General features: G+C 43.6%; 1 protein-coding gene across 1 annotated transcript in view; it reads right to left on the bottom strand.

Annotated features, from left to right (window-relative positions):
* Positions 1 to 1,354: 1,354 nt before the first annotated feature.
* Positions 1,355 to 15,532, bottom strand: part of EIF3A (eukaryotic translation initiation factor 3 subunit A) — a 55,351-nt gene continuing 41,173 nt past the window's right edge. Inside the window, exons 16-22 of the mRNA XM_075935372.2 lie at positions 14,907 to 15,060; positions 12,811 to 12,995; positions 8,368 to 8,450; positions 6,425 to 7,797; positions 4,949 to 5,123; positions 4,319 to 4,506; positions 1,355 to 2,648 (exon numbers count right to left, since the gene is read on the bottom strand). Coding sequence (XP_075791487.2) covers positions 2,401 to 2,648; positions 4,319 to 4,506; positions 4,949 to 5,123; positions 6,425 to 7,797; positions 8,368 to 8,450; positions 12,811 to 12,995; positions 14,907 to 15,060 — 2,406 coding nt within the window. The 3' untranslated portion in view covers positions 1,355 to 2,400. The remainder of the gene's footprint in view (positions 2,649 to 4,318; positions 4,507 to 4,948; positions 5,124 to 6,424; positions 7,798 to 8,367; positions 8,451 to 12,810; positions 12,996 to 14,906; positions 15,061 to 15,532) is intronic.

Here is a 15,532-nt window from a genome sequence, read left to right as displayed (position 1 = left end):
CTGGCTAGGTGTTCTACTACAGATTCATCAAAAAATGTATACATTTCACTATTAAGTGATCCTCTAATGCACTCCTTTGGTGACATTTATAAAACCTATGTAACTTGCAATTTCAAGATGACTCGAAATACCCAGGGAATTAATAAACATGTAGCTAGGAGTTTGCGTATTGAGACCCTCTAGCAACAAAAGAGTGGCAAATAATCAAAATCAGAAATTTTTAAAAACTGCATCTCATTGCAATCTACCCCCTCTCATCACAAATATAAGAGGCAAAAGGAGTAATCTAGCAGTGATTTAACACCTGAACATGTTTTATACATCCTTAAAAATGAGCAAGCTGGACCTATGTTCTCAAACAGTTTAAACAAAAATGAAGAGTTAGTGATGAAAGCAAATCAGCTCAATTTCCATCAAACTGAGCTTTATCACAATTATTTAAAAAAATCTTATGTATTAATAATGCATAGTTGTATCTCAAGCTGTTGGGAAGGAGGCTTCAGCATCTGAAGAAGCATGGGAGACATATCTAGTAAAATAAAAAACATAACATTTAAAGTGGTTATCTTTTAATTCAAGTTAGTAGGCCACTAAGATGAATGGGAACAGTTCACATCTCAGAACTTTTCTAGGGTGTGCACAGACCTCAAGCCTGTCTGTACTTGATCTGTATTTTCAAGGGTCACACAGGCTCAATTTTTTAAATGTAAGCTTTAGATTCTGGAACTGATTTTTGCTATAAGAGAAGAATTCCATGGTGGAAGAATCTTAGAAAAAAGTCATGTGTATATATGTAACATGTACCCCAAACAAGTACAGTTTTATTCATGAAAAAAGGGGAAAACAATTGGTTTGTTATAATCACTTTTCAGTCTAGAAGTGCATGGTAGGAACAACTACAAATATCTAAAAGACTAGCCAGTGTGTACTTGTGGTCAGTACACTGTTATCACAAAGGGTTGAGTCCTATTCTCTGGTTCCACCTCTCTCAGGATAAGATGATACAGAGGTGGTGCAAGGTCCTGCTTTGCTAAGCAGCATAGTGTTGCTTTGAAGCAATTGCTATGACCAACTAAGGAACAGAGCTGACCAACCTTCATCTGACCCTCAAAAGAAGATAATGGTGTAAGTGAAGGTTTTTCATGGAGGGTGCAGAAAAAGGGACAAGATGAAGGGCATAACTTTAAGTTCATGTTTGTCATAAATTAATCACTGCTTCCCAGTAAGAAAACCATTCAAGAAGCAAGTTACTTTCAATTAGCACAGAAAAGGGAAGGGATTAAGTTAAGCAGCTTGCCTTTTTTTGTATGAAAATACATCAGTAACGTTAATTAAAAAGTCAAACTATAGAAGCTAATTCTAGAAGTTGTTTATTTATCATTGAAGAAACACACAGTAGCAAGTTCTGTGTTGGCTTCCATTAGACCAGATAGTTAATGATTAACAATGTTACTGCACCCCCAAAATTGAAGTCAGTCAACACAGCCATTACTACAAAGCACTTGTTGAAAAGGAAAGCATTTACCCTGAAGACAAAGAGTTGGGGGAAAAATCCGAACAATTCCTCCAAAACCACACATTTTAAATATGACAATATTTATAAATGCTTGAAAGGCTTGAATTATCCAGTAATGGAAAAAGCAGTTATGCTATTGGCAAAACAAAGTACCCAGCAGTATGTTGACCGTCATGCTTGAGTTCTAAAAATCTAATGATGTTTTGTTGTTTCGCACTGCAGCAGTATTCTTTATTAGAACAATCACTGCAAAATGGCTTCATAGGCATACACATTCAAGTAAAATCTATAGAAAATATCCCAGTGTAGCTAATGTTCATAATGTTTATTGTAATTGATTTAAATTTAAACAACTTACTGAATTCAGATAATGATAAAATACCTTACCAAAGCCTCTTGCCCTCAAAAATACCTAAATAGGGGAGGGGTTTTTACAGTTCATCTTGGCCAATTATGTATCCAGCTCCATCTTTTCAATAATGTGACCACTTTATGTGAGATCTGTTTTCAACTGCATATTCTGTGATATAATCATACCCCATTCCAAATTAAGATTTTTTTTTAAAAGTAAGTTTTAGTTTGAGATATAAGTGTTGCTCAGGAGAGCTACAGAGTTCACATTTTTATTTTAGCAACAAGTGATCTGTGAAATATGCAGCATTTGAAATGTCAGAAACCGGCATTCAATTTCCAACCTCCTGCTGCTAGTTTTGTGCATGATCAATCTATTATGAGTAGGTAATACGGGCTCATGCTTTCATGTTACCTCAAAACATCTGTCAAAGAATACGAATTCCGAATGTTTATAAGCACAAATATAATAATCTGTGTATTTGATCAAATCAACACTAAAACTCCTGTTTAAACTGTGTTTAATTTTTGACTTAACGTCGTACAGTTGTCCATCCTTCTTCGTCTGTTTCATTTTTTGCACGACGAAGAGGTTCTCGCTCTTTTTCTGTTCTCCAAGGCCCCTTCTCTCTCTCTGCATCTTTCTCCCTATCTTTTGAAATAGGAGGAGCAGAAGTGGGAGCAGGAGGAGTAGAAGTAGGAGCTGGAGCAGCTCGCCGGATAGTTTCATGTTCTTCCCCTTGTTCTTCCTTTCTGTCATCACCACGCCTCCATGAATTCGCTAAAAACATGCAAGATCATTAGAAACCACTTTTGGCATTATTATAGTCCCTTACGAGAGCTTAAATCAACAAGTCTAGCACTGATTGTTTAATTCAGTAGTTCTCAATCTTTACCACGCTGGAATCACTGCTTCCATTTAAGCAATACAGCAAGATGAGGGTGACACCCATGTCCAGAGCCCACAATGTAATTTTACAGTGCTGTAGTGAAAATCTGCCACTAGTGACCCATTTTCAGTTGCACAGAACCAGCCTTAATCTAGCTAGAGCACTGTGTAATATACATTATAAACTCACTGTTTATGTAGCTAAAAAGCAAATAAAATAAAAATTGATAATTAGCCAATACCACCAAATCCTGAGATACTTCAAAACTGACTAGAAAACAGTTGAACTTCATAACACAATGAATCTGAAAAATCCAAATTTTATATAAATATGAAAAAAACGGTTTTAGATGTGCCCCATGTCAAAAATAACAGAAGTTTCAGTGGATTAATACCTCATTCTACACATAAGAATGCTCTAGAAATACTAAACTGTATAGGAAACTATTTCAGAGTAGAGAGAAGGTGAACACAATTTGTTTTCCAATAATGTGAAAGTTAAATGGAAGACACTTTTGAATACACAACTAACATAAAATAAAACAATCTCAGGGCTGAAAACAAGTTGTTCCTCCTCCTTTCAGTTGTCAGAATGTCTTGCACAGCACTTCCTACTCCATTTTATCAGTGAGGGCCAGATACAGGGCAATAGCCCTATTCTGGATTGAAGCAAATGGGATTTAAGCACATTCACATACACTGTGGCTGTAATGAGGACACTTACTTACCCAGTGAGTCAGATGTGGATTCAAATGACCAATTCAGAGGTAGGATTTGAATCCACATCTCCAACTCACTTTGGCTCAATGAATATTTAAGTATTTCTACAAAATGGAACTGCTTTAAGAGGAAAGATTAAGAGCAATCCACCACAGTGCAGCCTATAATCTGGTGGTCAAGACGCTCACCTGGGAGCGGAGATATGAGTACAAGTCTCTGCTCCTGAATGGGGATATAAACCTACATCTCCCGCATCCCAGGCAAATGGCTTTAACTACTGGGTTAAAGACTGTAAAGGAGGACAGTTTACTGGCCACAAAAAACTTTTCCCCAGCCAACACTGTTGGGTGAAACCTGTGAATAGCTTCATGTCAGACAACAGTATGTTTTTTCACTAAGAACTCCTAGTGACATTTTTAATAGTGGAAGAAGTGGGCTATGCCCACAAAAGCTCATGATACCATCTACATGTTTTGTTAGTCTTTAAAGTGCTACCAGAAAATTTGTCATTTTTTAAGTTTTTCCTGTTACAGACTAACTTGGCTACCCCTTGGAAATTTGTAATAGTCTTATTCTCACTGATCTAACAACCCAAATGATGAAGGTCTACTGGGGTAAAATTATTTTTTTTTTAAAGATTCAGGGCCAGATGCATTTACATGAAACCCCCTTCCTTTTATACCATCTGGCAGTGGGGATTGACAGTAAAAGGGACCTTAACTACACACGTTAAGTTACTCCACTTCAAGGCCCTTTTACATTGTCAGAGTATTGTAAAGGAGCCTTATTGTAAATGAGCCCCAGTGACAAATATTTCAACTGGTAAGGGGAAACAAACATACTTTCTTCACGCTCTGTTCTGATTGGAGGTCCTCTTCTGTCTCTATCATCAACACGCCGATCTCTAAGATCACGACCACCCCGGTCATCTCTGAGGTCACGACCACCTCTATCCCATTCATCTCTACGACTGGAATCTCTCCAGCTGGAAACTTCTTCAGCTGGTCCTCTCCTCCAGCCAGGCTCATCCCTTTTGTCAATTAAAAAGAACTAAATGTAAGTAACACTTTATACTCTGGCTTCTGAGACAGTGAACACAACAGTGTAAAAAATTGCAATAGTTACCTGAAACACTGTTTCAATATGATAAGTATACCAGACACTGGGCAGCATTTGAGAAAAATTTATTGGACTGTTTAAAGTTCAGATCTTTTATTTTAGTGAAACCTAAGGTCAATGCTCAGTATTGATTAAGAAAAAGATTGCAACTATTTTTAAAAGTGACCAGTAAAACCACTTTGTGGTTGCTCTGGAAACAATTCGTTTTCTTCACAATATGAAAAAATTTAATTTGTTTATTGCTTTAAAGATATGACTAATTTCATGAAAGGAAAAAAGCCAAATGTTATTTTCCCTTTACAAAAAATATCAAAAAAATAAAAGCCCTACCAATATTAATAGGAAAATCAAACCTTGGACGTCTGAAGCGATCATCCCGATCAAAGTCACGATCTTTGTCAAACTCACGATCCTTTTCGTTCTCATCACGATCTTTATCTCTATCCCACTCACGATCTTCTGAAGGTCTGGAGTCTCGCGGGGGTCCCCAACTGTCTTCACGAGCTTTTTCTCGTTCTCTCCATCCACCTATTAGTAACAAAAGGAATCACATTATTTTCTGACAATCAAAGTAGTCAAGAGAGAACGGTTTTCTTGCCTTTACAATGATTCTGCTTCATGTTTTTGTTCCTGTGGCTCCCACCGCAAGTGGGAACCACAAAAAACAAAGATTTGAAGAAGAACCTATAGTCAAATCTCTTTCACCTAATAGAATGCCAAACACCTCAGAGACCTCACTGGCAAACGTCAAAATAAGCACTAAACAACAGGTCATTAGTATAACCTCTAACAGCCAACACTTCCTCAGCCTACTCTATCAGGGCAAAAGATTTTAAACAAGATGAACTTTATCAGAAATCAACATTAATTTTGGGGATCATAGTTACTACTTTTAAAATCTGAATTACTATTTCAATCAATTTGTTTGATACTCTTGCCATACCATTCCATGATTTATAATTCTTAGTTGCATGTATTAGTAGTACTCCTCTATTACACATTGTTCATCCCGTCTTTCTTACGAATGGAGAAAGGAAAGCTTTTGAAGGGTGAGTACTGGGGCTTATTCACTTACCATATTAGAACTGGATTTCAAAATTATTACATTTATTGTTTAAATCTTTGCATTTAACATCTGTGCTTTTTCTTAACTACAACATTAAAAAAGTTACCAGAAGATAATAAAAGTATTGACGATACCCTCAATAGTTCAGACCTAGCTACGCATATGTGTACAGAAAACAACTGTTTTAGCCATTATTAGCTAAGACTTCAAATAAATGACTCGAAATATTTTGTGCATGCTATACATAAAAAGGCGCACAAAACCACAGAAATACCAAAGTCCGTTTTGGCTGATGAATTCCAAATTCTCTTTAAATAAGGTTGAGCTCTGGGACAGATTAAAAAGGGAGTCAAAACTATTAATACAGTATCTGATTCTGCCCTAGCATTAATATTTGACTTTTAAGTATTTGCTACAGAAGCAATAAATACTGATTCATTTTAAAAAAATTAATAAAATGGAAAAGGATCATTTAAAAAGAGCATCCAGATTAACCTGTTTGATCCAGTCATTTACAACAGAAAATTATTTGATTCATATTAATTCCTCGTTTCTAGAGTGAACAATAGCATATCTTTCAGAAACACATCTAATCTTGGTTTTAAAATAACAGTTATTTCTGCTCTCTCTCAAATATCTAATACTTAATTATACATCTTACTAAACTCAGCAAATTTTGAAAATGGAAAGAAAGAACCATGAAAATTTTAGAAAATGGAGAGAACCATGAATAATCCATAGTTTAATTACAAAATTATTTTACCTGGTTTACCAAATGGTCTCCAAGGTCCAGGTCTTGAATCATCACCACGTCTAGGCCCTCTGTCATCATCCCCACCACGCCATGGACCCCGGTCATCATCACGCCTTGACAATCGATCCTCATCTGCACTACGCCAGGGTCCTCTGTCCTCATCTCGTCTGGAAATTCTATCCTCATCCAGGCCTCGCCTAGGCCCCCTATCCTCATCCAGGCCTCGCCTAGGCCCCCTATCCTCATCCAGGCTTCGCCTAGGCCCCCTATCCTCATCCATAGTGCGCCAACTCCCCCTGTCGTCGTCCAGGCCGCGCCGGGGACCCCTGTCGTCGTCCAGGCCGCGCCGGGGACCCCTGTCGTCGTCCAGGCCGCGCCGGGGACCCCTGTCGTCGTCTGCAGCACGCCAACTCCCCCTGTCGTCGTCCAGGCCGCGCCTGGGACCCCTGTCGTCGTCCAGGCCGCGCCTGGGACCCCTGTCGTCGTCCAGGCCGCGCCTGGGACCCCTGTCGTCGTCCAGGCCGCGCCTCGGACCCCTGTCGTCATCTGCAGCACGCCAGGGACCCCTGTCGTCGTCCAGGCCGCGCCTCGGACCCCTGTCGTCGTCCAGGCCGCGCCTCGGACCCCTGTCGTCGTCCAGGCCGCGCCTCGGACCCCTGTCGTCGTCTGCAGCTCGCCAGGGACCCCTGTCGTCGTCCAGGCCGCGCCGGGGACCCCTGTCGTCGTCCAGGCCGCGCCGGGGACCCCTGTCGTCGTCCAGGCCGCGCCGGGGACCCCTGTCGTCGTCCAGGCCGCGCCGGGGACCCCTGTCGTCGTCTGCAGCACGCCAACTCCCCCTGTCATCATCCAGGCCACGCCTGGGTCCCCTGTCGTCATCTAGGCCGCGCCTCGGTCCCCTGTCGTCATCCAGGCCGCGCCTCGGTCCTCTGTCGTCATCTGCAGCACGCCAACTCCCTCTATCCTGATCCACTCCCCGCCTGGGTCCCCCATCCTCATCTACACTCTGCCTAGGTCCCCCATCTTGATCCACACCCCGCCTGGGTCCCTCATCCTCATCCTCATCCTCGCCCCGCTTGGGTCCCCCATCCTCATCCACGCCCCGCCTGGGCCCCCCATCTTCATCCACGCCCCGCCTGGGCCCCCCATCCTCATCCACGCCTCGCCTGGGCCCCCCATCCTCATCCACGCCTCGCCTGGGCCCCCCATCCTCATCCACGCCCCGCCTGGGCCCCCCATCCTCATCTACATCCTGCTTGGGGGCTCTGTCTTCATTTGCTTCCTGAAGAGAAGGGTCTTTTTCTTCAGCACCACCACGTCTAAGGAGATCATCTCCTCTTCGAAAAGGTCTTTCATCATCACGTGCTTCTCCACGGCGCCATTCCCTATGAAACCACATGAAAAGAGTGAGAAGTGGAACTTTACATACAAGAAAGATTTATGTTTCAGAGCAGTGGGTTGACACACATTATGAAGAAAGTGTGCGATGCGCTCCCCAACCAGTCCCATTGCCATTTTTAACTGGAAGTGTCTGATTCAGCCTCATCACTGTCAAGAGGAGGTAGGAGGCAACATCTCCCCTCCTATCCCAGGAATTGCTTGGAACAACTGTTGTCCCTTCCAGACTACATTTGCTCCCCTGCTAACCACCTGCTGAATTACAAAGAGAATAAGTCTGGCTGCTTCACTACCTCTTCCTTGCTCATTTGTAGGAATCGAAGAAGAGCAGAAAAGGAATTTGAGGGGCCAGAGTCTAGGCAAAGGTCTCTAGGGGTGTGCTGAGGAACATTTGGGGGGGGAGGGGGCATGACTGGGATCTAGTCACTGTTCCAGCTGTCGGACCCAGCCTCAACCCCCTTACCTCTGTCCACGTTCCACCCACCCCTCCCAGAGCTGTAGCTGTAGAAGAGAGACACGTGGGCAGCAACCATAGGAATGTATTTCCTTCTATTTACCTGTCTGGTGGTGCTCGCCTCCTATCTGGTTCTGGTTCAGTGCCTCGTCTCCAGGTGCCTTCAGAATCACCCCAACGAGATTCCTGTAACCACAGGTAAAGAGTAGCATCAGCTTTGGTAGCATAAAAAAAAAAAAACTTTTAATGTTTGCGGGCCATTTACATAACACCATGCTCTGGCACCAATTAATCTGATATTCTCTACAATGTAAAACTTGAATAACTGTAAATTAGGTAAGATGAGGTACAGACCTATCAGATGAAATGATACAAATGATCAGGGCTCGCCAAACCGCGGTGAGTCCTGCTTGCCGGCCGCGTTGTCCGGCGATCTGAGCATGTGCAGATCGATGGGACCCGGCTCTTCCGGGTTACAATCTACTCGCCATGGGCAAGTAGATGTATAATTTGTCGAGCCCTTCAAATTATATTTCTTTAGGTTTAATTTCTAGATTCACACAAGAATCTAGTGTGATTGTGAAGGGTGTCACCTGTATTAAATGGGGTGGTGGATTTAGGTAGCAAAAAATGTTTGCTAAGAACCACCACTTTTTCAAAAATATTTATAGAAAAATACTTCTACAAGTACACTTGTTTCAGTATCTCCGTGAACAACACATCAAAAGGAGGACCTAAAACAAGCCTTCCCATTAGCAAGCATTAAAAAATAGAAAAAAGTTCAATGTTTTGTATAGATAAGATGCAGGATGTAACACACATTTTTGGATTGCCTTTATAATTAAACTAGTCCCAAAAAATGACGACACAATTTAACTTAAAATTTTGGATTTTTAAATGATTATTTTCAGTGTACTCTACTGGGAAAGAGTATTATTTCAGTCCCATTTCATATTACATTTTCAAAATAAGCTCACTTTTTAAATATATTTTTAGTCCTGATAGATTGAGTAGATTATTATATTTAGACTGGAGTTTTCCTTTAATGGCTATTGTGATTCACAACTTTAGCATAAGCCATTACAGTTTTGTTCCTCATTGGTCCCTCCCAATTCATCTGTGCTTACCAAGAAAATCTATTCTCTATTCCTTTAAACCAGGGCTACTCAACTTGGAAAGTCTGGGGCCACAATGATACTCACAGCACATGCTGAGGGCCGCAGAATTAGGTGTGGTTGCATATTCATGCAAATATATAGAGAAGTTACTCACTTCATGCAGTAACGATTGTTCTTCAAGATGGGTGACCCCATGGATGTTCCATAGTTGGTGTCAGGCTCGTCCTGGCACCACAGATCGGAGACTTTGCAAGTAGTGATTGGATGGGCTGCTCATGCGAAAGTGGAAAGCGGCGCTCCCACTTCTCCCCTGTTTCTTCTTTGACGCCCTAGTGGGCTGCTATTATTGCCTGAAGAACTGGGGAGAAGGGCGGGTAACTGAGCATCTTCTTTCTTCTTCGAGTAATGTCCCCATAGGTGCTCCACTGTTGGTGACTGTGTCGCAGTGCCCATTGAGATGGACAGTGGGCTTCCATCAATTGATATAGATTGTGGAGAGAACCGCGTTGGCTACTGCGGTATCTGTTGTGGAGCACGGTGGAATAGCGTAATGCTTTGTGAAGGTGTGATTAGACGACCATGTTGCTGCTCTGCATATTTCCTGGAGTGAGACTCCCTTTAGGAAAGCAGCCAATGTCGCCATAGTTCTGGTAGAGTGGGCCTTTGGATTCATTGGTAATGCCCTATTCTGGAACAAGTAGCATGTAGCAATGCATGTTATGAGTTTTGATATGCACTGGGAAGACAGCGGTTTTCCCTGGGACCTCTCAGCCAAGGAAACCATCAATCTCTGGGATGATCAAAAGGATTGAGTCCTATTGAGATTGAAGGCAAATGCCCTTCTGACGTCCAGGGTGTGTAAAATGTCTTCTTCCCTGGAATTATGGGGTTTTGGATAGAAAGTGGAAAGGACTATCGGTTCATTGATATGGACTTCTGAGTTTCCTTTGGGTAAGAAGAACAGGTGTGGCTGCAGAATGACCATATGGTCGTGTTTGGAGGCGAGGACGTGAGAGCTGCGAGTTCATTGACCCACCTTGCAGAAGTGATTGCCAGATGGAACAACATTTGCATGGTAAGAAAATTAAGTGGTACGGTTGCCATTGGTTCAAAAGTCTTGTGAGTGAGTGTAGGACCAATTTTAAGTCCCACATGGGGGGAATGGGTTTCTGAGGAGGGTGACGGTTCTGCAGGCCCTTTCACAATCTTTTTGAGATGGGATGGGCAAATATGGAGAACCCATCAATGGGAGGGTGGAAAGCTGTAATGGCGGCCATGTGCACCCTGAGCGGTGAAATTGACAAATTTTGTTATTTCAGGTGCATGATGTACTCCAGTACTTGGTGGAGCGGAGCCCTGAATGGCTCGAATGCCCTGGGTGTACATCATTGTGTAAACCAGGGCATTTACCAAAATAGGTAAATCTTGTGTGTTGTTTGTCTCCTGCTATGCAGCAGAACATTTTTCACTTGTTGGGAGCACTGTTGCTCTGCTGCCGAGAACCAGATAGGTACCATGCCATCAGGCGCAGAATTTGTGGTTGGGGGTGAAGTACTGACCCCTGGTTCTGGGAGAGCAGCTCTGGGGCAGTTCAGAAGTGAGTAGGTAGAGCGTAGAGACAGGTGATAAAGACATGTGAACCATGTCTGTCGGGCCCTGGCTGGGGCTATCAAAATCACCTGGGCCCCATCCGTCTCTGTCTTCCGGGAGACTTTGGGAATGAGAAGAATGGGTGGGAAAGCACACAATAGGTGGCTCCCCCCAAATGAGCTATGCCCTGTGCCTGCTCAGGAGCAATACTGGGGACATTTGGAGTTCTGCCTGGTGGCAATGAGATCTCTCTGTGGTCGCCCCCATCGGTGGAACAGCTTCTGGGTGATCTGATCATGTAGTTCCCACTTGTGTTCTGTGAGGAAGTTGAGGGTATCTGCCATAATGTTCTTGTCTTTGAGGCCGTTATTGAGGAGGCTCGAGACTTTGCCGTGCCTGAAGTGCCTGGCTCCTCTCCTTTGCTAATTCTTGAGGGGAGGGAGCAGGCTGGTGAGGGTCTAGGTTCTGAGCGTGTTCTCTGAGGAGAAGGGCTTGGATGTTTTCCCTGAGGAGAAGCTGCACTCGAGCCCTTATTGCCCCTTTGATAATTATGGGGGTCCAAGGATCCATAGACTGCGTGCACACTGAGTTCCTTTTCTTTGCAAGCTCTGATTGTGAGGCTACAGCAATGGACACATTTCTGAGGTACATGTGTGTACCCCACATAGCATATATGTTTACTGTGGGCATCAGTGGCGGGCATAAATTCTCGGCATTTGCCACATCTTTTCTCCTTAGCAGAGTCTGGCATGTGTCCCAGAAGCTATCTATAACTGTACAAGCATCGGAGACTGACTGTGGGTCGTGGGTTTCTGTTTCCTTTTTCTTTTGTTTGCTTGCCGCTGCCTGGCGGTAAACCTGGTGGCGGCGCTGGCTTCTTTTGTTTGTTTTCTGTGTAAAAAGAAGGTAGTACTGAGGCACCTAATCTGATAAGGTGGTTCTGCTTTGTCCTGCAGAGCACACTGAGGAGGAGAGAACTGAGCTCCGTCTGTGGCTGAGGGCGGCAATGAAGGAACTGAGGAGAAGCGGGCGGCTCGTGCTACTTCAAAGGCAGGAGCACTGCTCTCCACTCACACATGCGCAGCCCACCTGATCACTGCTCTCGAAGTCTCCGATGTGTGGTGCCATGATGAGCCTGACGCCAACTGTGGAGCACCCACAGGTACAACACTCAAAGAAGACATGCAAATAGCTTCTTTCATGACGGGCATGAATACAAAGATTAAGCCTTAAGCTGCGATGCCGGACTCAAATGTGGCCAGTGAGAGCCATTCAGCACCTCTAACGCTCTGCCCACAAGGCTAAGCAGCCAGCACTTCCCATAGTGCTCCGGCGCTCCCAGCACCTCCTTTCTGGGGGCTAGAAACGCCAACACCCTGTACCTGTCTGTTCCAGCCAGTCTGTCGACTTGTGTCTTTCAATGCTCATCCCGCCTAGGAGACACCTCGCCATTGTGGAGAATGTTCCCAGTGGTGGCCATGTTCAAAGGATCCCACCTGCGGGCCACATGTTGTGCCCCGTGTAAACCCAAATTGTGCTGCAGGCCACAAACAAACGGGCCACGGGCTCCATGTTGAGTAGCCCCGCTTTAAACATATTGGTGTAATTTGTTGACAACTAATTTTCTATGGCAAAGCAATGAATAAACTGTCAATTGCTGACACCCCAGTAATAACTTCTAACTAGACAAGCAAATAGTCACAGAGAATTTAACTAAACTTTTCCTTACAAGCTGTGCACCCCTACACTGCTTTCATGAGCTCACCTAAGCTGCATTTTCAACTCCTTGCAAAATATAGAAGAGCAACTATCCCATTAAAAAAAAGCGCACACAATACCCTTCTTGAAAGTGGGTCATCAAGACCTCTCCTCTCCTCTTCTCTGCGACGCTCCCTCTCTTCAATTTCCTGCTCTCTTTGACGTTTTTTCCTCTCTACTTCTTCTAATTTTCTGACACGCTCCTGATATTCACGCTGTTCCTGCTCTCGTTTTTCACGCTCAACACGTTCCTTCTCTTCGCGCTCTGTAACAAGAATTTGTATTTAAAAAACTAAAATAAAATAAACTATCGATATAGCATGTTCTCTCACAGTTCATTAACTGGAAGAAAAGAGAAAGGGTACACAATAGTCCTCCTCAGGCCCACAAAAATCTAAATAACCACTTTAGCAACTGTGAACCAGGGATATAAAATCCCGTTTAATTGGTTAACTGATTAAACATAATATTTAACTGGTTAACTGATTAAAGGAGGGGCAGGCAGGATATCTGCTGCAACCCAGCCTATGGCATGCCTGGTCCTGCCACGGACAGGATCTAGTTCAGCCAGGCTGGCATGCCCCTGTCTGTACTGAGCCCCATGGGACTACAGAAGCCCCCTGCCCAGAGCAGGCAGGGAGCTACTCCAGCTCTCACTAGTTAACCTTTGACATCCCTATTGTGAACAGCAGTACAGGCAGTCCCCGGGTTACGTACAAGATAGGGACCGTAGGTTTGTTCTTAAGTTGAATTTGTATGTAAGTCAGAACTGGCGTCCAGATTCAGCCACTGTTGAAACTGACCAGCAGCGGCTGAATCGGACACGCCTGGGGCACAGCAGCTGGAGTGCTGCTGGGTTGGTCTGGTAGCGCCGACCCTTGGCACGGCGGGACCAACCCAGCAGCACCCCAGCTGCTCTGCCCCAGGTTCCCAAGTCAGCCGCTGCTGAAACTGACCAGCGGCTGACTACAGGAAGCCCGAGGCAGAGCTGCTCTGCCACGGGATTCCTGGAATCAGCCGCTGATCAGTTTCAACAGCGGCTGAATCTGGACACCTGGGACAGAGCAGCTGGGGCGCTGCCGGGTAGGTCCCCGCTAGCTCTGCATCTCCCTGGTCTGCTGGGGGGAAGTGCCCCCCGCGCCGCCAGAGGCGGCGACAGTGGGGGAGGCACCCCGCACTAGTGCGTCTCTCTCTCTCCTCCCCCCCACCCCCCCATTCGTAACTAGGGGTCCGACTTAAGTCGGGCTGACGAAACCCGGGGACTGCCTGTATTCTTCTTTTGAAAATAATTAACATCTAAGTGACAGAAAAAAACAAAAACAAAAATAGTTGAATAACTTCATATCTCAGCTGTTGGATATTTAACAAAGGAACTATACACATACGTATATGCTTCTGCACAAATCAAATTTATTAAAACTAAGTTGTGAAATACTAAACAATCTTGATGTACCTCAAGCATAGGCAAGAAGCTCTTCTCAAGGACATATTAAAAAAAACCAGCACATTATTTCATAAGGCAGACACAAAAATCCTGAATAAAGATAAGATTTTGTAGTGTTTTTATAAAGGAAAAACAACTGTCACTTCAAGACTTCAGCCACCCACTAACAGGCTGGGAAAACATTTGCCTTAGGAAAGCTACTTCATAACTGTCCAATTGAAGGGCTTCCAAGCATCATCTTCTGTCATCTCAGGTACTGACCACCACAGACAAAAGAAGTAGGACTAGAAAGAACACTGCAATGATCCACAATGTTCCCTCTATTTTTTCTGCTTACGTACTGAAAGACTGAGAATTTTAATTTGAAACCTATAAGCAGAGAATATCTAGCATTCTTACTCTATACCCTCCCTCATTCATTACTGCCTCTTTATTTTTGTTTCATCCCACACACCTCTGTCCCCATTTTCAGAGAGAGAGTGACCAAGCGAGTGAGCAAGCATGCATAAATGCAGAAAGGCTGCCAGCAGGCTGGGTGGCTGCACAAACATGTAGTTCGCAAGATGCACCATCTGGTTGCAATGGATATAGAACCTTCTTGAACATAACAATTTCCTACTATCCGGTGAAATATGGTGACCTATGTTTGACTCTGAAAGATTTTTGGATGGTTCAAGACAGAGATATAATATAATATCAGTCTGTTTACTCAATACATGTCTCAATTTTTACCTTTAAGTATTTTTTCCTCTCGCAATCTTTCCTCTTCCTCCTCCTTTTCTCTGTAATAAGAAATACGCCTCTCCTCTTTACGTTGTCTCTTGCGTTCCTCCAAACGATTATGCCTCTCTTCTGCTAATCTTTCTTGGAACTGTTTGAGCTTTTCCTGAAGAATAGCAAGAGTACAAGAAAAACTTTCAGAACTCAATCTAAATGGCTAGAGAGCTATTTAGGTCACTCAACACAGATGCAAAGAACCACAAAATAGTAACGACAAATAAATTATGCAGTAATCAACTACTTTCCATCTGCTGGCCATTTTACGGGGTAATGGCTGAACTTTTCTCCTGCCAGCCCTCTTCTGGGAAGGAAAGCACACAGGGATGCAATGTCCACCTCTCAGAAACAGAATAAGCAGCCTCAGTGCTGATCAGAAATTCAAGTATGATATATGGATGCCCAATCTTTCAGGAATCATATGAAGTTCCCCGCAAAAAGTTGTGCGTAACTATCAGAGAGCTGCTAAAACCTCTTCTTTAACAGTAGTTAGAACAGCAAAACAATTTAGATTCCTACTTCTGCAGAATATTAAGTTTAACAATTTCTCATATCCTTAATAATTATAAGAAAAAACTCTG

This window comes from Pelodiscus sinensis, chromosome 8 (genome assembly GCF_052426305.1).
Source record: "Pelodiscus sinensis isolate ZL-2025 chromosome 8, ASM5242630v1, whole genome shotgun sequence".
Taxonomy (NCBI): domain Eukaryota; kingdom Metazoa; phylum Chordata; order Testudines; family Trionychidae; genus Pelodiscus; species Pelodiscus sinensis.
The sequence above is the reverse complement of the archived record's forward strand: the minus strand, read 5'-3'. Positions and strand labels throughout refer to the sequence as shown.